This window comes from Manis pentadactyla, chromosome 14 (genome assembly GCF_030020395.1).
Source record: "Manis pentadactyla isolate mManPen7 chromosome 14, mManPen7.hap1, whole genome shotgun sequence".
NCBI lineage: Eukaryota > Metazoa > Chordata > Mammalia > Pholidota > Manidae > Manis > Manis pentadactyla.
In genome coordinates this window covers 64,868,872-64,889,860 of record NC_080032.1, presented here as the reverse complement: position 1 = coordinate 64,889,860, position 20,989 = coordinate 64,868,872, and the positions used below count along the sequence as shown (strand labels likewise).

At 44.8% G+C, this 20,989-nt stretch overlaps 2 protein-coding genes across 2 annotated transcripts in view; one reads left to right on the top strand and one right to left on the bottom strand.

The window, feature by feature from the left end:
- Positions 1 to 12,430, top strand: part of LOC118924780 (antigen WC1.1-like) — a 47,236-nt gene extending 34,806 nt beyond the window's left edge. The window contains 1 exon segment of the mRNA XM_057491278.1: positions 12,159 to 12,430. Within this exon segment, the coding sequence (XP_057347261.1) occupies positions 12,159 to 12,430 (272 nt within the window).
- A 1,230-nt stretch (positions 12,431 to 13,660) lies between these two features.
- The window catches only part of LOC118924781 (antigen WC1.1-like), a 40,575-nt gene continuing 33,246 nt past the window's right edge, over positions 13,661 to 20,989 (bottom strand). The window contains exons 8-14 of the mRNA XM_057492318.1: positions 17,576 to 17,890; positions 17,329 to 17,361; positions 16,793 to 16,930; positions 16,301 to 16,414; positions 15,989 to 16,078; positions 14,897 to 14,989; positions 13,661 to 13,842 (exon numbers count right to left, since the gene is read on the bottom strand). Coding sequence (XP_057348301.1) covers positions 14,988 to 14,989; positions 15,989 to 16,078; positions 16,301 to 16,414; positions 16,793 to 16,930; positions 17,329 to 17,361; positions 17,576 to 17,890 — 692 coding nt within the window. The 3' untranslated portion in view covers positions 13,661 to 13,842; positions 14,897 to 14,987. The remainder of the gene's footprint in view (positions 13,843 to 14,896; positions 14,990 to 15,988; positions 16,079 to 16,300; positions 16,415 to 16,792; positions 16,931 to 17,328; positions 17,362 to 17,575; positions 17,891 to 20,989) is intronic.

Sequence of the window (20,989 nt, the reverse complement as noted above, 5' to 3'; positions counted from 1 at the left end):
CAACTTCTGATGTTCCTAAACTTGGCTACTATTTGCCTAACTGTTGGCTGGAAGTCTTCCCAATAACAGTCAGCTGCCACATATTTTGTATTTCATATGTATTATATATTATATTCTTACAATAAAGTAAGCTATAAAAAGAACATGTTTTTTCAAAGTGTTACAGGTTTCAAAAAAATTTCTAATTATTGAAAAATATGCACATATTAGTGAACCTGTGCAGTGCAAACTTGTGCTGTTTAAGGGTCAACTGTATTGCCTAAAAGTATCTTTTACTCTACCTGCCTTTTCTCCTCTCTAATTATTCCCAACATCCTAAATCTACCCTCCTCCATCAAGTTGTACATTCTACTATTCATAAATCCTGCTGTTTTCTGTTAGTGTCAGCTGTCCATTGCCGTCTCTGGGCAGAGACTGATTTAACTCCAAACAACGCTGATCTCCCAGCTGAGGAAGTTCTTGTCTGCATTTACTTTGACCTCTTCCCATCCCAAACAAGTCTCACACATTTACTGGCATTGTATCAAAACAATGAGAAAGAGCTGTGGGGAGAGAGGCAGGCAGCCAGACAATGTAATTCTCCTGCCTAAAAATCATTACTGGTTCCAACTTAGCTATAGAAAGTTCTCCAAATTCAGTAGTTTGCATGCAGCATAGTCAATGTTTCCATACTTGCATTTCAAATCATTTAAGATTCTCTTTACTTTTATTATCTTTTAAACTTAAAATATAGTTGACTATGTGGTTAAATTAATAATATAATTAAAAATATTTAAAGTGAGCATAAAACTAAAAAAAATTACTACCAAAAATATCAATGAAGTAATGAAAAATTTTCTAAAATGCACATTTATATGTACACTTATTTTTCAAAAACTCCCACACACTATTTTAAATAAAAATTTGGGGATCGCTAAGCTGCATTAGAAAGTTCAAAGTCCTTAGTTCTAGTCTATGAGGCTCCCCACATTGGAGCATGGCTTCTTCAGCCTCAGTAGTCATTTCTTTGTAGTCATTGTGGAATAAACAATGTTTAACTGCTCAATATTTGCACATCTGTGTTTTATACATGTTTCTTCTCTCTGGAATGGCCCTCTTTCCTCTCCAGTCCTTACCTTTTTCATCCTCATCTCTTCCAATTTTAAATAAGTTATCATTTTCATACATCAGTTTATCAGTTCAATAACAAACTGTGTTGTGTAATCATCAGATACTTAATGAGGAAGTCTTACTGGAGAGTATCTGTTAATTTATTTTATACTGCTTAAAATAACTGATTTAAAAATGAGCAAATTTCTCCCTCCAGAAGTTATATTTTTGTTTTTACCACCTCCTTTAATAGGTGCATGCACGCCTTAAATGAATGTTATCCAAGTCTTGCTATTACATTCCTTTTTTTGGAAATGGTAAAACTAGAGTTGAATCTGTCCCTAGTGCCACATATTTCAGATACAAGGGACACACAGAAGCCACATTCACTCCAGCTAATCAATACAAAGCTTTTGTAATCTCTTACTTCATTCAACCATCAAATTAACATGAAGAGAAATTGATTAATTGGTGATCTAATCTTTGCAAACATATTTTCACCTTTTTGTGGATCTGGCTAGAAAAGTTTGCCTGGATGTCTCCAAGTAGTAATAATCCTCTGGGCCAAATATGAGTTTTAATACCTTGGCAATTGTCCTAACCACACTATATAGAATAAATTACCCAGGTTAGAGAAGACTCAGTTCCCACTGAGAGGCAATGGACGGAAAGAGAAGTAAGACCCGTTTCCTAAATCCTGATCAGACTCTGAATAGTAGCACCAAGCAAAGAGAAGCCATCAGATTGAGATCCAGAAGATTGTCTTGCGCTGAAGAGAGTTTGAGAGAATGACTTTGCATCGGCCTGTGTTTGAGGACTATTTTCCTGTGACCTCCGATGAGGTCTGTTCCAACCCACTGATCCCAGAGTCAGCTCCATGCCAGGGTCTGGTAGATTGATCTGAGACAATCAGGAGACATAGAGATAGCCATTCCCATTTTCCCTATTTTGATATAAACCCAGGAATATTATTTTCAAATGCAAATCAATACCCAAATTAGAGTAAAGGAAGTAAGTGGAGATCTGCAGGACAGAATTCTTGCACCTCTACCCTCTCTCAGTCAAGAAGAGAGGCATATGCAGAAATGAATGCCTGGCAGCTTTCGCAGGAGGCTATGATGATTATGTGATAGGACCGGGTGAAAAAGAGCAGAGGGACTAAAGAAAACTGAGCTTGTTAAATAGAGGGTTGATTTTGGTTCCTTATTGATTATAAAAGGGATGGTTATCTATGAGTACCCAAAAGTTAAGATAAAGAAGTCATATCCACTGAGAATGAGAAAGGTTATGTAAATAAGATGGGAAATCTACTCACTATGGAATCAGGGTGTGGTGGGAGAAATGAGCAAAGAAGTGAAAAACCAGTGACACTGCTAGATGTAAACAGTAGGGAACTTTAATGTCACTTTATCACCCAGTCATCTTCTGTGTTAATACAGAGGATGTACTGCATTTAAACTTACATGGAAGCAGTGAAGATTGAACTTGAAAAATTATACAAAATACTAGAAAACAAAGTGACTGTTAGTTTCATTTCTGCAGTGTCACTATCCTCTCTAGGTGTCAGTGGAGAAGGAATATGAAAGTGCATTTGTGGGGGGTGTGTGCATGTGTGTGTATGTGTGTGTACTCACACAGCGCATGAATGTGAACCCATGTGTGCAGTATTATGCAATCTTATCTCATGTATAGATTCACGCAACCACCACCAAAATCAAGATACAGAATGAGTGAATCACTCCTTCATGATACCTCTTTGTATTCACACCCACCTCCCATCCTACTCACCCTCTCCCTCTCACCTGGCAACTGCTAAGCTCTTCTCCATCTCTCTATTGTTTTGTTGTCTTGATAATGTTATATAAATGAATTATCAGTTGTTCACATCTTTTTATTGCTGAAAGTATTCCATCATATGGATGTACCAGTTTGTTCCATCCTTCACCCATGGAAGGAAGATATTTAGACTGTTTCCAGTATTTTGATATTACAAATAAAACTGCTAAGAATACTTTGTACAGTTTCTGTGTGAACATGTTTTTATTTCTCTGGGATAAATGCCCAAGAGTGAAATGACTGCATCATATGATAAGTGCGTGTTTAGTTTTGAAATAACTACCAAACTGTTTTCCAGAGTGGCTATATTCCCACCAGCAATATGCAGGAAATCCAGTTTCTCTGTATCTTCATCAGCATTTGGTATGAACCCCATTATTTATTTTAGCTGCTCCAATAGGTGTGTGGCAATCAACCTATGCTTTTTAATTGGAGGGTTTGGTCTATTTAAATCTAATATAATTATAATATGATTGAATTTCATTCTTTTGCTCTCTATTTTCTATTTGTACTATCTCTCTTTTGTTTATCTTTCTCTGCCTTCTTTTAAGTTAACTGAATATATGTAATATTATTTAAGTTCCTCTACTGGTTTATAGCTACATCTTTACTTCACTTTTGAGTGGTTCCTCAAGGCAATTTAATATGCACTATTATCACAGTCTCCCTAGAGCTAATATTATACCTCTTCAAGTAACGTATGAGAACTTTGCATCAATATACTTTTATTAACTCTCATCCTTGGGGCCATTTCTGTCATATGTATTATATGTTGCATGACTTTTGTTGACTATTATTTCAATGATTATAGCCTCAAATAGTCATATGTATTTTATAGAATTAAGAAGAAAATGTGACCTTTCATAGTTTCTCATGTTCGCCATTTACAGTTCTAATTGTTACATTCTGTAGAACCACTCCCATCTACTGTCATTTTGGCCTGAAGAATTCCCCTTAGCATATTTTGTAGTGAAAGTCTGTCAATAACAAAATTTCTCAGTTTTAATTCATCATAAAATGTCTTTACCTTCACTTTTGAAGGATATTTTCACTGGATATAGAATCTACATTAATAACTTAAAAAAAATCACTGTTGAATTGTTCATCCATTGTCTTCTGTCCTTCATTATTTATGATGCAAAGTCAATCATAATTCATGTCATTGTACACATGTATGTGTGTCATTTCTCTGTCTGCTTTCCAGATTTTTTTATGTATCTGCTTTTATCAGCTCGATGATGAAGCGCCTAGATGTGGTTTCCATTGTAATTTTCCTGCTTGTTGTTCACTGACTTCTTTGATCTTTTAATTTTAAGTTTTGTCAAATCTAAAAATTATCTGCCCTTTTTTCTTGACAATCTTTTCCTGCGCACTCCCCCACCTTCTTTCTGAAACTCCTATTATAAATATGTTAGACAGAAGTCACCATAGCTCTTTTTTTCCCAATCATTTCTCTCTGCTCTTTAGATTGCTCACTTTCACTGCACACCTTACAGTTCACCAGTGCTTACTTTGGCCACCTCCCATCAGCTGTTAAACCCATGCAGACTGTTCTTCATTCCAGATCATTCCTTTTCAGTTCTTCAAAATTCTATTTGTTCTTTTCTACATTTTTATGTCTGTGCTCATATTCTGCCATTGGTTTACTCATTATGCATTGTTTCTTTTTAATTCATAAGCATATTTAAAATAGGTGCTTTAAGTCCTTGTCTCCTAATTCCAACATCTGAGTCATCTCAAAGTCAGCTCTGCTGATTCCTTTTTCTCTTAACTGTGTGTCACATTTCAGTTTCTTTGCATGTCTAGTAATTATTTCGTGTATTGAACATTATAGATCATATGATGTGGAGGCTTTAACTTCTGGTGTGTTTTCTAAAAAGGGTTGATTTGTTCTTACAGGCAGTTTGAGCTCTTTAAACTCTAAATTCTTTCTTCCTTGGTATTGGCAGCAGCCAGGTCCTCTGCTTTGTTCCCTACGGCTTCCAGCCCCCACCTTCCACTGCATCTGTGATGTCTCTCTTGATCATGCATATTTCAAATGTCATGCAAAGATCTAAGAATTTACATGCAAATTTCAGGACATCTCCACCTGTAGGTCCATCTGCTGTGAGATTCTCCTTCCACTATTACCACCATTTTCTAGCCACTCAGCATTCCCACACTCCTTCTCTCATTCCCCAATATGGGAAGACTACGACTTTCTGCTTGAGTTCCAGCCACTTGCACTTCCCAGCCAGGCATCTCACTCAGGGCATTTTACTTCGTTCATGGGCTTACTTCCTCCAGCTTTCTGGGACTCCAATTACAATATATGTTAGACAAAGCCACCATAGCTAAGTTAGTTACTCTCCAGTATCTTCAAATAGCTGTGGTATATATTTTTTCCTAGAGTTTATAGTTATTATCTTTGTGAGGATTATTTAATCCAAGGTACTCTGCCATTTCCAGAGTTCCCACTCAATGATTTAAAATATGAAGTTTGTGAAGATTACATGACTCTCTCCAGGTTACAGCAGGAAACAAGAGCATAACCAACAAAGTCTAGAGGTTTCCATTTTCTTATATCTGGAACATTTAGATAAGATTGCAAAAATTGCCTCCTTCAGCTGCACAAAAACTGGATCTATCACTCTAAAAAATGACAAAAAGGCTATGCAAAATTCTGAGATTCTCAAATTTGGACACAATAAAGATATTAGTCAATTAAATCAAAATCCTTTTCTAAATAACCATTACCCACACTGGACAGAGAACACCAAGACCCCCTAAGAATCACTGAGCAGTGATGAAGATTATAATTTATAGTAACTATTCAGCCACACAAATGTCTTCACTGATAACAGAGTTTTTCTACAAAGAAGTTTCAAACACAGTTTCACACTTTCTAAGAAAAGGCTGTCCTTAGTGAACTCAATATCTTCAATCTTTTATATAAGTGGGGGCCTCATGTACAGATAGACATGCCAGCTGGGTGAGACCACAGAACCTGGTCCAAATTTAAACGTCACCCTCCCTCTATTTCTTAAACAACTCAGAAACTAAGAGTATAAAGGATGGATGTATGATTAAGGGCATTTGATGAACCTACATAAATGAACCCCAGAATGACAAGTGTACATATAACAGAATGATCTGGGACAGATTTCTTAAAGATGATCAAATTGATAGAGCATATAAATAAGTGTCTGAGTGTCTTGTGAAGTAATTTAAAGAATTAACAGAGATTTGGGGGTAAAATTAGCACTAAACATATAAACTAACCAAATAATGTAATGAAAGAAAATTAAAATATTGCAGGAAAAAGAAAAAGCATTTCTCACATGCTATGTGACTCAATAGGGGTAGTGTATATAATCATAATAATGTAAATGATGAATATTAGTCTACTAAAACTACAATATTTCTATATTAGGAGGCTAGGAATATAGGAAGGGTTTACTTGTGCAGGTAGAGACTGTATTGGGATTTAGAGAAGGGGAGAGTTGGATAAAAGTGTGCTAAGTTCTCATTGAAATAGAAAAGGCAGAGGATGACTGACTAGAAACGAAAACAAATGTATCATATAAATGTATTGAGGGAGATATAAAAAAATCAACAAAAAGCTTAAAAATGTTTGACACGTCTGGGTCAGTATTTAGGGAAGGCAGAAGTGAGGACTGATGTCAGAAGCCTGGTCCATTTTTTGGCTCTGTAATTAAATTCATATATCAGTTTGATAAAAATATAAAGCGAGAAATGAAAATCACATTATTATGTGAGTGTTTTCAGCTCCATAACATGTATGTCATTTCTTTTAGTATCAGTGACGTAAATCGATCTCTCTGGCAGGGAAAAATTTAACAACAGGTCTGTAAATTGGCTGAACCCCTGCACCAGGGCATCAAAGCCAGTGTTAATCTCAATCAGACCTCCTAAAATACATTCTTAAGTGATTTTCCAGCTGGAAGATACCCAAGGAAATTCTTATCTAAAAATATTTTGTCAGGACATAAAACACTCAGTCAAGATCAATGATTATGAATAAGCCTGGATGTATTTATGAAACATGTCTGACCGGATGATGAAACTTAATCACATAAGTTCTCTACCTATATGACTAACAAAATATAAATAGCAAGAAGCCCCAAACCTAACTGGCTTCTTTGATCTAACTTGTTAACACTCACATAGTTAGTGCTTAGCTGCATCTCAACCTGAAAATAGGACTTTTAGGAGGTGCATCTGCCAGTGTGGGGGCATTCTAAAGATAGATTCCCTGTTTGTGCCTGTTTTTTTGGTAATTCGTGGTGCTGGGTAAGTCCTATGATTCATCTGACCCTAGTTGAACAATTCATCTGTGGTGCTACAATCTTAGAAGTTTGCACGATATAGAAAGGCACTAGTGTGACGGTTCCACAACTGAGGATTTACTACTCTGGGTCAAGAAAGAAATTCTTTTAAGCCATCTTACCCAAGCCAAAAATAGATTGATAATGTCTGTCTGTGCCAAGTTTTGTCTTCTAGTTCTGACCTTGAAATTAAGTTGTATTAGACGGGTCTTGTGTACCACATCCAAATCCTCTCAGCCTCACTTCTTACTCTAGGTGTTGCTGAAGTGAGCAATTCTATGCAGGGTTTTAGTAGCTCTACGATGATCATATTTAGTTATGCTGTCATAATGAATGCTGCAACTTATGTTTTCTGACCCTGTAGAAATCGTGCATTACCTGTCACACTGGGTCATTACATCGGAAGTTGGTATGGTAGATCATCCCTGACATATTCGTGCCTTTGTGACTTTCTCCACTCTGCCCAGATAAAGTATTTATGGGTGTTAACTACCTGTTAAGTTCTGGGACAATCTACGGACATCCCGTGGGTCTTACCAAACAAAACGGGACAGGCCTTCAAGCTTAATATGGGAACTGCACTTTTTATAGAAAAGAATTTCCTATAAATTCTTTCCCCACATGATATTCTGGCTGCTCTGCCATAAGCAGTACCGTGCAGAGAAGTTTTCTGGCTTCTGTTGCAGATGGTGGGATGATATACCTTCCCAGACCGCCCTCACAAAAGGCTCATTCATAAGCAACATAGACTTTGCTGTTTATTTCCCTAAGTCTGAACACCCTGCAAGTCTGTTCATCAAGACCCGGCTGCTTTCTGAGCATCCGATCCATAACACAGCTCATCCTGGAACTCTCCCGAATCTGGATGGTGAGGTTTATCCTCCCCTATTCTTCATTAATTTTTATTGATTTTTAACAGTAAAATTGTAGTAGCCACTTCTCTATTTTGTCATTGTTGACTCATGAATTCTGAGTAAAATATAATAACCTTGGTGGATACACTTACTCTGCGCTGCTTTCGTCACTTCCCTATGACAAATGGCCGTGCACATGGCACTGGCAGAAGCCCTGGGCTTCTTGTAATCCCCATGCTTTGCTAGAAATTATGAAGATTACAAGAATGAGCATAGGATGGACCCCCAACAGCACCCAGAACCATTAATTAATAGTTTGGGCTCAGCTTATAACTAGGCCACTACTCTCAGGTCTTGTATTAGTTCAGCAACCCCTCCCCAAGTTCACTGTGTGGTGGGGTGTTTTAGGGGTGTCATCTTTACTTGGCCACTGCTAGCTGGCTCTCTCTCTCTCTCTCTCTCTATCTCCCCTGAAGAATCACAGGAGGATCATGTTTACATTTTAAAGAGCTGTCAATCTTGAAGCAATATTTTTTCAAAGAAGAAGGTTACTGGTCTGAAATTCTTTCTGTAACAGTTCAAGCGTGTCAGACCCCTCCATCCACACCTGTAGAACCCGGGGAGCCCAAATTGCTGATTCTTCTTTCCATCTTCCTTCTGGGTCTCCTCCGCCTAGGTCTGATTTCCTTGCCTTCCTGTCCCACTTGGGTGCAGGGCTGAGGGTGAGGGCCGATTTGTCTCCATCTACTAATGGTGAAGAGAGATATGGTTAGTATAAATCACTTAGAAGGCTTCCTAACTGGACGGGCAGGAAACGACAACAACCTGAAGAAACAAGAGGAAAGGCTGGAGAGGAAAGACTGACTTTAAGAGGATTTGATAACCAAGTAGACGTGAGAAAAGAGTGAGGAAGAATGTACATGGGCTTGAGTAATAAATGGAAGAAGTAACCTAGGGAATTAGAAATGGAAAAGGGAGAGACAATTATGCAGAATTTGAGCTTTAAATTGGTCCAGGAACATAAGGGCAGAATAAGGAGAGCTGGTCCATTCTTCCACTAGACCCCCTCCCACCCTCAACTTTGAAATTCACACCCAAGTCTGGTGCCTAGAATTGTTTAATGCAGATGACAAGACATCCCAGGAAAGAACATACAGGATGTTCAGGAGGTTCTCAATGAGTTCCTCTTGCTGAGAGTGAGGGTGTGAGCGTGGACCACGTCTGGAGTCCCTCATCTAAAGAATGACCTGGAACATCAGTGAGCCTGGGCACAGCATGACTTGAGTAGCCTGTGGGGGATGTGAGAAAACAGGTGAGTTCACTCACCTCGTACTTCATTTGAGGGGAGCTGTGATTGACCCATCCTGTAAGGGCAATTAGGTTGGAAATTGCTGAATTATCAACAAAGCAAAAAGTGCTTTATTCAGAATATTTAATTTGAGCAATTTCCATATAATACAATTATGTCTGCTCTACTCTATTAGACTACAGGCAATTAGAATATCTGAGGGCTTATCTCATTTTTAATAGAACACTCTGACCATCCTCCTTTTCCTGAAACTATTTTTTAACCTGACTTCCAAGAAAAATATTTTCTGGGTTCTTGTTTCTCCATGGGCTCTGCATCAGATCCATGCCAGTTCTCAGGGGGCACTCACCAGCTTTTCAAAGTTAGTGTTTCTTGAATTCTCTCTGAAGAACTTGTTGTAAACAAGGAAGATATATACAGACACGTAAAAAGGGAAGTGAATCACATCCCATGCCTCCTTGTCCATTGACATCCTCCTGGTATAAACGATTAACAGACTGGTAAGTACCATTTTCCAAAATCTTCCATTTTCATTGAAACATATCCAAACTCATGTACCCATAGAAGTGTTTGTGTTGATGGTGTCTTGTTATTTGCTTTTACAAAATTGGGATTATATGATACACATTATTATTGCATTGCCTTCTATCACTGAACAATGTATCTTGGATATCTCTCCAGGTATATCTAACTCATTTACAAAACAATGGCATACTACTTCACTCATGTGAGAATAGTACTACAGTTCATTTAACCATTTGACTGTTCATTGGTAGTCTGATTGTTTTCAATTTTTTTCCCATTTACAAGTTGTGACAAATATTTCTGTACATGTATCTCTACATCCTGGTGAGTTACCATAGGATTACTCTCAATGTTCATATTATTAAATCAAAGGATACACATGTAAGTTTTAATAGATTTTGTCAAGTTACTGTCTAGGACCAGTTATTTTCAATTTTCTTCTTCTTATCTAGATAGAACACACTTGGAATTGTTTCAATAACTCAACAATTAAATAAAAACCAAATATAGAAGCTCCAAAGTCAGTAAGCTTAGAAAGCCCACAGATCTCATCCTAAGATATTTGAAGTCTGAAATAAAGGTAACAGCTGCTTTACCCCTACTGTCTTTCTCCTCCCTTGCCCCCCTTCCTTCCTGCCCCTTGGTATTCTCTGTCTTTCTTTCCCTCTTTCTCAGGTACACCCAGGATGATGTGCTGGGAGCTGCCTGAAATCCACAGCTGCGGGGGATGTGCTGATAGATAAATGAAAGGCAGAAGCTCACTACCCTCCTCGCCTCTTTCTCTTGTTCTTGTGGAGGCCCAAGAGATATTCAACTATTAGACCTTATGTGGATGATAATTTTCTATAATTAAACACGATGAGTTGGGAGATAGAGCTCCGATCCTGAAAGTGAGTGACTGCTCAGAGTTCTGCCATCATTTTCAGAGATGGTCACCTCACAGGGTGGGAGGTTTGATAGGATGATACGGAAAGGATATGCCAACTCTGGTGGTGTATGGCCACTGCCACGTAGATTTCTGTTCTCTTGTGTTGTTTTGAATGTATGCCTTTTCCTTCTGTTTCAATTTTTTTATGTTCCTTTTTTTGGGTGTGTTGGTCCTATGTTTGTTATCTCTGTGTCCTCTCAATGTAGCTTTTCTCAGTGTATTGATTTGAGTCTCATGCAGACATGTATGTCTTACTAGTGAGCCAGTATGTCTGCTTACCTGTCTCTGAATCTTACTTACATATTCCTTGTAAAAATGTGTCCTCTCCTGTGATAATCTCCTTTGCTTGTTCATCTGTCATACTGAAAAATAGGTAAGAAAAGTTTAGAATCTGTTATATAATTTCCCTTGAAAAGGTAAAAGTGATGGTGCTTTTTCCCCTGCCCAGGAGAATTGCTCCTCAGCAGGAGCTGTTGGACGCTCTCGTCGGGGAAGCCCAGGAAAAGGGGCTGAGGTCGCGTGGCCCCCTGGCTATTGGAGCAGGGAAGCTTCCTATCATCAGTGCCCAGCACGGCCTTGGACCACACTGGAGTGGAGTGGAGTTATCTCAGGACAAGGCCTGGGGGCGCCCATGAGGCTCACAGTCTGAGGTGGGGGCTTCTTTGCTCCAGGCTCTCTTGAATTGTTGGCAAAAGGCAGAGTCCGCATGCCCCTGCCCATCTCCAGATGCTCTTGGCCGAAGGACCAGATCAAGTCCAAGTCCTGCCCCTCTGGCGTCTTCTCCTTCCCAGGCCCTTTGCCTCATCCTGGGGCCCTTCTCTTCCTGGTCCTCCTCATCCTGGGGACTGGGCTGCCCAGAGGGAGAGCGGAGAACAGAGGTGGGCTGCAGGGGTACCGGGTGACAGGGAAAGTGTGGGGTGGCAGGAAATGGAGCCAGGTGTGTGACAAGGGGGAACGGGCAAGGTCTCTGTTCTTACCCCATTAGTTTGCAGAATTCCAACTGCCCCACATTAACCTCTAAAGGCTGAATATACAGAGGTTCTTAGGATTTGGGTGTGAGCACTCATAAGGCATGGCCTCTTATGGAGCAAGAAAGAGTAGGTGCTGCTCTGTGGATAGAGGTCTGACTAGGGCAGAAGGTGAGGACGTGGTGCATGGGGCATGAGCCCGTGAAGTGGTCCTGGTGGCCCAAGGGTTTCCCATGTGTGAGCATTGGCCAGGATGAAGAATTCGCCTGCTGGTTCAGGGATGTCTCAGGGCAACCTCTGACCTGCTGGTGGTTTGCTCAGCCTTATCCAATTTTGAAGAAGCTCTTGGTGAGGCTGTGCACAAGGAAACTGGTCCTCCTGTAACCCTGAAGAAGGAGGATCCGCCAGGCAGCCAGGGCCATGTCCCTGCCTCGCCCTCCTGGAACATGTGGTTGCCAGCCACCCGCCAGCTGCAAGCCAAGTCTTCTCAGCATCTGCAGACCCGCATCTCCCCCAGGCCCCCTAAGGCTGAGGTATCCCCTCCGAAGCGGCAGAGGGTGGGGGGGCCTCTCCGGAGCCCCTGTGAGCACTGAGCCTTCCTTTACACTGCAGAAACCACACCTGCCTAGTGTGTCTTTTCAGCCATCACCACAGGCCCTGTGGGTGTGAGAAGGGCTGTTCTGTTTGTTTTGCTTGACCGCCTGCCCCTTTTCCCACAGCTCTTTCTACTCTTTTGGTACAACTCCAGTAAATGTGTGAGGCTCATTTGGGACAGGAAGAGGTTGAAGCAAATGCAAACATTTAAGAAGGTTCTTCAGTGGGGAGATCAGAGTGATTGGGTGTCTACAGAAATACAGCCAATAATATCAGTGGACAAGAGACACTAATGGCAAAGGAAGGGAAACAACAGGATTAATGAACTACTGAAAGTTCAACTTGAAGGAGGAGGGGGAGATTTAGGATGTTGGGGAGTAACTAGAAAAGAAGGAAATGCAGTTAGAGTAAAATAAACTGTTAGGCAGTACAGTTGACCCTTGAACAACACAGGTTTGAACTGCACTGGGTCTACTTATACAGGGATGTTTTTCAATAAATATATTGGAAAGTTTTTGGAGATTTGTGACAATTTGAAAAAACATGTTCTTTCCTAGCTTACTTTATTGCAAGAATATGGTATAAAATATACGTGAAATACAAAATATGTGTTAGTTGGCTATTTATTGAGAAGATTTCCAGCCAACAGCTGGCTAAAAGTAGCTAAGTTTCAGAGAAGTCAAAAGATAAATGTGCATTTTCAACTACACAGGGAGCCAGCACCTCTAAATCCCTGTGATGTTCAAGGTTAGCTGAGGTAGATTTTTGCTATTGATATTCCATAAAATTTGGTTAAAAGGAGAGGAGCTGCATCCACTTCCCTTCGGCCTGACAACCCCCTGATCACCTTGAACCTCACGTGCAGGTTTTAGTAGAAGATGGGCAGGATTTGGAATATTTAGTTACACGTTTTGAGTTTCTCTCCCTAGAGTAAGCATGAGTTCAGAGCCAGACTACAGAGTTGTATGCTAGTCAAGAAAAGCATGGACTTCTCTCCATCTAAAGGAAGGATGAGCTTACTAACCAGGAAGAGAGAACGCTGATTTTTCACCTGAGGTTTCACCTGGGGAAAGGGGTGCTTTGAAGACAGCACTTTCCAAGGCCAGTGGGGGTGAATATAGATGCTAATGAGGCCAGAATTCATCTGTGAAGCTCAGAGTGTTTATTGTGAAGAATCCTTTTCATCACAGGTACATATAAAACGTTGCAACAAGGAGGAAGACAGGATTTTCATTTATTTGAGAAACAGTGTCACGAAGGACTCCTTGAAGAGTCATTTGCTCCATGTGGCACTACACGGTGCTAAGATCAGCGTCATCATACCCAGGGTCCTCTTCTCCCAGCACCAGCGAGGATCCCTGCTCTCCCAGGCTGGAGCTGACAGCTTCCCTGGGACACTGCAGAGACGTGCCTGAAACAGTCAGGAGAATTGTGGTGTCCGCGGGGACGAAGGGCCATAGTCCTTTGGTGAGCTGAGTACTAAGTGGGGACAAAATACGTGTGGGGACCCAGAGCTTGTCTGAAAGTCTAGACAAAGCTACTCCACAGTGACTCAGCTGTGCTGTGCAAAGTATTGTCTTCATCTTAACAATGGGAAAGGCGATGGACCAGTAATGGCAAGGAGGGGAAAGAGACGTGAACACTCCCTTGCGCACCGGTCTGCTGTGGCGTCCTAAGGAATGGAGGCAGGAGATGACCTCCACAGAGCACCTCACATCACCAACCCTCAGCTCCTCAATAACCGATCAAGCCGGACCTAAAAGCACTCAAGGGAACAATCTGGGTCCTCGGCCAGATGCCACAAAGGAGCGGCTCACCCACATCCCAGTCTCCTGCTCCCCGGGGACCACATGCTCACACAGAAGCAGAAAGCCCAGTCCTAGGCAATGACGATCTCTGTCTGTCATTTGAAACAGTGAGAGAAAACTGTCTCTGAGCTTCCTCCTTGTGCTGACTTGTGACTCTAATGGAGTTCCTTGCACATGCTGCAATAACAGCGGGTAATGTCAATGTTAAACATTTGCTTACATGGTTCCCCCAAAACAAGTCCTTAGAGTTCACAAATTTACATTAAATTGATTCTTAAAAACTTTCCAGAATACCTCCCACAACTGAAAGAGCCCCGCATTACTGTCAGAACATGTATCTCAATCTGGGCATGAGAAATGGGAACATAGCCTCTGCAACTCATACACGTCTGCATCCAACTGATGGTGGATGTGGACGCAGAGGACACAATGTTTCTCCTCTCAGGAGAGATGAAATAGCTACAGTATGCCAGGGACAGGGAAGAGCTGATCTCATCAGGGATATGGGGCTGACAGTAAAGAACAAGTGAGCATTGATGGGTCCAAATACCTCTTCTCCGTGACAAGGAAGTAAGGCGACTGGACACAGAGGTGCCCACTCACCTGTCGGGGAATACCTGGCACTACCTCCCTCTCCTGAGAAAAAATAATTCTTACTCATTCCAGGGGAAGGAGGAATTTCAGGAATGGGTAACACGTCAACATCATCGTAACCATCCCCTGTGGCACTGTCATGCAGTCCTGGAGGCTCTGAAACCAGACAAGGGGGACAGAAAATGTGATTGGCTAGGGGATGTTTCGGGTCCCTTCCAGGGCAGAGATGCTACTAGCTGGAAAATCAAAGGCAAGCATTTGATTGCAACATTCTCAGAAATCACGTAAATCTTCAAATTACTCCTACGTATTTTTCCAGCCCGGCCTCTCATACCAAAGCATCAAGCAGAGCTGTTCTGCTGTGAGTTTCAGGTGCTATTTTCAAGCACAGGGGCAGTGTTGTAACACAATATGCACAGATCAGTGACGGAGGGAGGAGGAATCAGGACCCAGAGAAGCCAGGCTGTGCACCAGGGCTCTGCAGCTGTGGGAGACACGGAGCTGGCAGGCAGACACAAGCTGGGCATCCTGCACCAGAGACAGCAGATGCCAGGAGTCCCAGTCACAGGAGGCCTGGCATTCTATCCACTCTAGAGCCCAGTTGACTTCAACGCCAATCTCCTGGCACCCCTGCACAGGCCTCTTCCTAAATGCTGCCCATCTTAACCATCTGGAGAAGATCCAGGGGGACAGTCTCCTCTCTTAGGTCCCTCGTAAAAAGAGCTTCTGGCAATTGATGAGCACAGGCACCTGGCCCTCCACACATTCCAGGGCTTAGCAGCATCAAGATTTCTGTCTCAGTCTACACATAACCCATGAAATGATCCAAATATCACACTATCCCAGGGTCCAGCCATGCTTCCCAATGACTTCCCTGGCTACAGAATTTGCCAGATCATCAATTTCAGATGTTACCTCTAAAAAACGAAAGCATTGTCATTGAATCCATAAAAGTACACTAGACGAACATGTGTAACTGAACAGGAGCAGCTGTGGATTCAGGGAACTGAGCCTGAACCTCCCCTTTCCGAGGTCACAGATGGGCAGAGAGAGGAAAACTTGCTGTGAACTGGAGAGAAGACCTCCCTCCCATCAGATCACAGGGGGAGTTCCCAGGGGAGGGTCCTATTTCCCCTCGGCACCCCCCACCCACACACCTACCTGGGAAAGGTTCAGGGTCTCCATCTTCCTCCCTGTCCCCTGTGTAATACGGCAGCCTAGTCACTGAGTCATTGGACAGGTGACCTGGTGGGGAGAAACACAGCCCAGACGGAAGAACAAGCTTTCCCACGGTAGGAGGCCCTGGGCCACAGTTCAGGAGACACCTTGAGGCTCAGAATTGCAGAGAGGCTTGGGGCAGCTGCCCAGGGGGTGCTGACTGTGTGGGGGAGGCTGCAGGCTGGGTCTGTCCTTGCTGATGACCACCCACAGGTACTGCACGCACACCGGGGCCGGCGGATGGCATACCTGGGCTGTCTACCAGGTCCACCTTCTCTGGTTGTACGAGGTAATCAATCTCCTGGTACAAGGCCTCACCCATGGCATCTTCAAAAGCAGATAAGGCAGGGAAAGCGGCGTAAGCTTAGACAGGGCCCTGGCAGGGCTCCCTTTACCAGTGCACCTCAGCTTTGGTGCTTGCTGAGCTCACCCTTCAGAGCCCCTCAGGGCTGCTGGGCCCCCTTCTGAGACTTGTGCCCTTTGGGAACAGAACTAGGTTTCTGACCCGGATCTTGATCCTCCTGTCAATTTCTACTGACACTGTTCCCAGTGGAAGCACCAGTTTTGACAGACCACACATTCAGCCTGGGACCAAGGGGTCAGTTCTTCCAAACCTTGAAGGCTACTGTAGACCAGGTGGAGTTGTGCCAGGTGATGAGGATGGAGACTTTTCTTGATAGCACACCTGGCTCCGTACCCTCCCCACTCCTTTGCAGACCATTTGGCATCCCTAAGGCCCACCTTGGCGCTCTGCCCTGCCCCGGTGCAGCTGGATCCCCAGGATGGTGAGGACCAGGAGGAGAAGCGCCCCCAGGATGATGCAGAGGGTCCCAGGAAGGGAGAGGATGCCAGCGACAGCAGCTGAGCCTGACCTGGTGTCTGCGGAGAGAAGGGGACCAGGAGCCTTCAGGGGGCTCAGAGGCACAGGAGAGCCCCTCTTATCCTGGCCGCCCGCTGAGCCCCCAAGGCCATGAAGTCAGCGTTCAGATACAGCGAGGCTGCGGGACCCCACGGGCGCACTGACCCAGGTCCTGCCCCAAGTGTGGTAAATGCCCTCTGAGTCTGGTTTGCCAGGATTGTTATTAACTGAAAGGTGTCAGCTTGGGGCATCCACCTGCCCCACTCTATAGGACTGCAAACATGGGATCACTAGACCCTTCCTATACGGATATGGTTAATTTTGCCAGAAATATGTAGATTCTATCATTGAATTTATAGCAGGTCCCGGAAAACATGTGAGCCTACTTGCTCCCGGGGCTCAGAGCAGAACCACTTACTTGGCCGGGTCGGGGGAAGCGTTGTCCTCTCCCCTGCAGAGGAGAGAAGGAGAGGGGGGCCACGCTAGGAGCTGGGGGCAGGGGCACACGTGCCCGCCCACCACCTGCACATACTGCTCCCCCAGACGCCAAGAGACCAGACACTCGCCTGCCCGGGAGGCAGCGCCCCACACAGCAGGGGCGTCTGGGCCGGGCCTCAGGCAACCCGGCGCTGGCCCGCGGCCCCAGCAGCCTGGGCCCCACTCACCGGAGCAACGCACCCCGGCGTCCTCCTCGTGTTTGCAGTCGCTCTGGCCCCAGGGCTGCGCTGAGCAGGCCCACAGGGAGGGCTCACGGCCCCCGCACTGCACCTCGTCCAGCCAGATGCTCCCGTTTCCTGGGCCAAAGGCTGCCTGCGGCAGGGCGTGCAGGGCAGAGCCACAGCCCAGCTGCTGACACACCACCTCGGCCTCGGCCAGGCCCCAGGAGTCGTCGCACACGGTGCCCCAGGAGCCGGCGTGCCACACCTCCACGCGTCCCGCGCACGCCGAGTCTCCCCCGCTGAGTCGCAGCTTGTCTTTGTCTGGAAAGACACCAACGCCCTCTCTTACCTCCCCTGGGGTGGGCGACGGAGCCCCTGGGCGCCGGCGGGGAGGAGGGCGGGCTGGTGTACCTGTGCAGGGGGCGGCCGCGGGTCAGCTCTGGGCTCTCCTTTCTGCGGAAGCTGACCGAGGGGCAGCGCTGCGTCAGGGACACCTGGGGTGTCTTGTCCCAAACAAGGCTTCCTAAGGCCCCTGGTTCAGTCCCACGGACAAGTGAAAACACGGGCTTCATGACCACCTAGGGGGCCGAGTTATGGACGGTTCCCTGGATCCTAGCTCTTCTCACCAGCTGACAGGGTTTCATCTCTTTACTTGTCTGTCACTCCGCACATTCCCAAAACACACACACACACACACACACCCTGAAGGAGAGCTCCTTTCCCTCTATGACTGCCGAGAGCCCTGTGCCTGGCACACTTACTCATTCATTCGGGCATTGAGAATCCTCCATGAACGTTGTGGGCGGGCGTGCAGTACGTACTTACGGAATGAACGAATTGATGAAAAAAAAACAAGAGAAATCTACTTCCTTTAGATTCTTGCTAATCACTAAAACAGTAATCCGCCCCTTAATTTAATAACAACTTCCAGCATGCAGGACATCTCCAGCACCTTATTTCTCACTCTTTAGCCTTCACAGCTTCTCAGAAGGCCGGTGTACTTTCACCAACACCTTCTCTGAGACTTCCATTCTGGGGCCTACTATCCACCCAAACACGCCCCCATCAGAAGGGTTCTTGTTAGACAGTCAGTGGCATACAATGACCTCTCATGGGCACTTGGCAGTTCTCATTTCCCTGGTGGACTCATATCTATTAACAGGTGTGACTACCCCTCCTTTCCTTAAAATACCTGCCAAATATTTAGAGGAGGGAACAGCTAGTAACAAGGTGCTGAGAACACGCACAGATGGCTCACGGGAAGAACCATTACTATCTGTCTGGTGAGGAACTGAGGCCTGAAGGTAGACACGTGTGTCCCCCTTACATGCCTCCTGTCAGCCGGTTTCATGAACAGTCAATGTACAAACCAACTGTGTGGAAGGTGGTGTGAGAGGAGGGCAGAGAGGGGAGCGGGGGACAGATCGTGATGGCCTTGGCAACAAGGTGAGAAATGTGCATTGTATCTCAGCTTGGGTAGGAAAGCACCTAGTTTATACACAGAAAACAAGACACAAACTGAGTTTTAAAACTTCACACTGAGTGACAGAGAAAGATACATATAGGAGAGAAAGACGGGTCCTAGGTGCCCACTGGTACAGTTGGAATAATCCAGGGAGGTGGTGATCTTTCCTGGACGAGGTGGCAGTGACGATGACAGGTGGGAAGGAAGAGGACACAGTGGACGTCAGGCCAACAGGACTTGCTGTTGCGCTGGAAGTGAGCCAGGGAGGGGAGACATGAAGCATGAGTCCTGTGTGTTGAGCTTAGGTGGCTGAGGAGTGGCAGTGACATTTCCCACAGTGAGGAATGTGGTGGGGAGCGAAGCAAGGGGCAGGAATGTGGAGGGGGACAGACATCCTCCTTGGACTTAAGTTGGCCACTGACGCTCACGTGGAGCTGCCACGTAGGAACGGGATAGATGGGTTTTGAGTTAGAGGCAAAAATGAGTGGTGAACGTACATATTCGGGAGTTGTCCCTGCACAGCTGTGGTTCGTGGAGGGCCTTGGTCGGGGGTTTGGGGGTGGTTCTGGGGAGAAATGGCAGTTAGTGTGATGGGAGCGCTGGGAGTGTGAGACCCAAAGGCTGAGCTCAGGGCCGCTACCCCAGAGGGGTCAGAGCAACCGGCAATGAGGAGGAATAGGAATGTCAGGAGGGACCGTGGCCGTCGGGAGGAAAAACCATGGAGAAGAAAGAGGGGTCACCTGCTGGGCGCTGCTGAAAGGTCAGCGATAAGGAGGAGACTGAAGCCTACTGGGTCCTCACCCGTTCCGAGGACGCTGGCCACGAGCACTGTCCTGCGTGTGTTCAGAGCAGCAGGAGACACACAGCTGTGGGGATAGCAAGGACCATGGACCATGCTTCTGGAAATGTGGTCGTGGATGGGAGGGGAGATGGAAGGGAGCAGCCAGGGGGCAGGAGGATCAAAGAAAACTGCGTTTGTTCCTGGTTTCTAGGGCGTGAGAGGTCCCAGCCCACATGAACCTTGGTGGGGTGAGTGTGCAGTGCCAGGAAACAGGCATCACTGGGGTGTGAGATGTCGACAAGGAGGCGCCATTAGGTGCTGCAGCCCACGTGGAAGAGCTGGTCTAATGAGAACTGTGGCCTCTGACCTGGAGGCCAGAAAGGGTGGTGTCTGCATGCAACCCTGAGCCAGAGGATTTGGCAGCGTGAAGGCAAGCTGTTCAGGCTGACTCTTGCCATTTCTCAGTAAGGGAATGGTCGGTGGGGATCAGGTGTAGACATTGTTGCGAGAGCAGAAAATGTGTAAAAACTAACTTAAAAGAGAGGGCAAGCACACATGCTGGAGATTCCCATGGGAATGATGGGGCCCTGTGGGGTGCACAGTGCGGATGGTGCCCCTGGATTCAGGAGGCACCTTGTGACAGGACCGTGTGCTCCCTTCTGACTTTCCTTTAGTCCAGCACGGGAGGGATTCCTTAGGCAGCTGACCTTGCCGAGGACTGAATTTGGCAGGTGAGGCAGATGAAGAAGCAGTGAGGGAGTTGAGGGCAGTTGCAGGGGAATGATTACAGTGTTGGCTCATATTCTCTGACTTGACCAAGGAAACAATGTGTAGATAGTAGGAGAATAGAAAGTAAGAAAAACTGAATGAGGAAAAGATTGGGCCCCAACGTGGGGATGAAAAGTTAGTGGAAACTGGAACTAGCAGAAAGAGAAATCAGGGAAACAATTCCATTCACAATTATGTCAAAAAGAAAAAAATAGGAATAAACCTAACCAAGGAAGTGAAAGACCTATACCCTGAAAACTACAAGACTCTCTTAAGAGTAATTAAAGAGAACACTAACAAATGGAAACTCATCCCATGCTCTTGGCTAGGAAGAATTAATATTGTCAAAATGGCCATCCTGCACAATGCAATCTACAGATTCAATGCAATCCCTATCAAATTACCA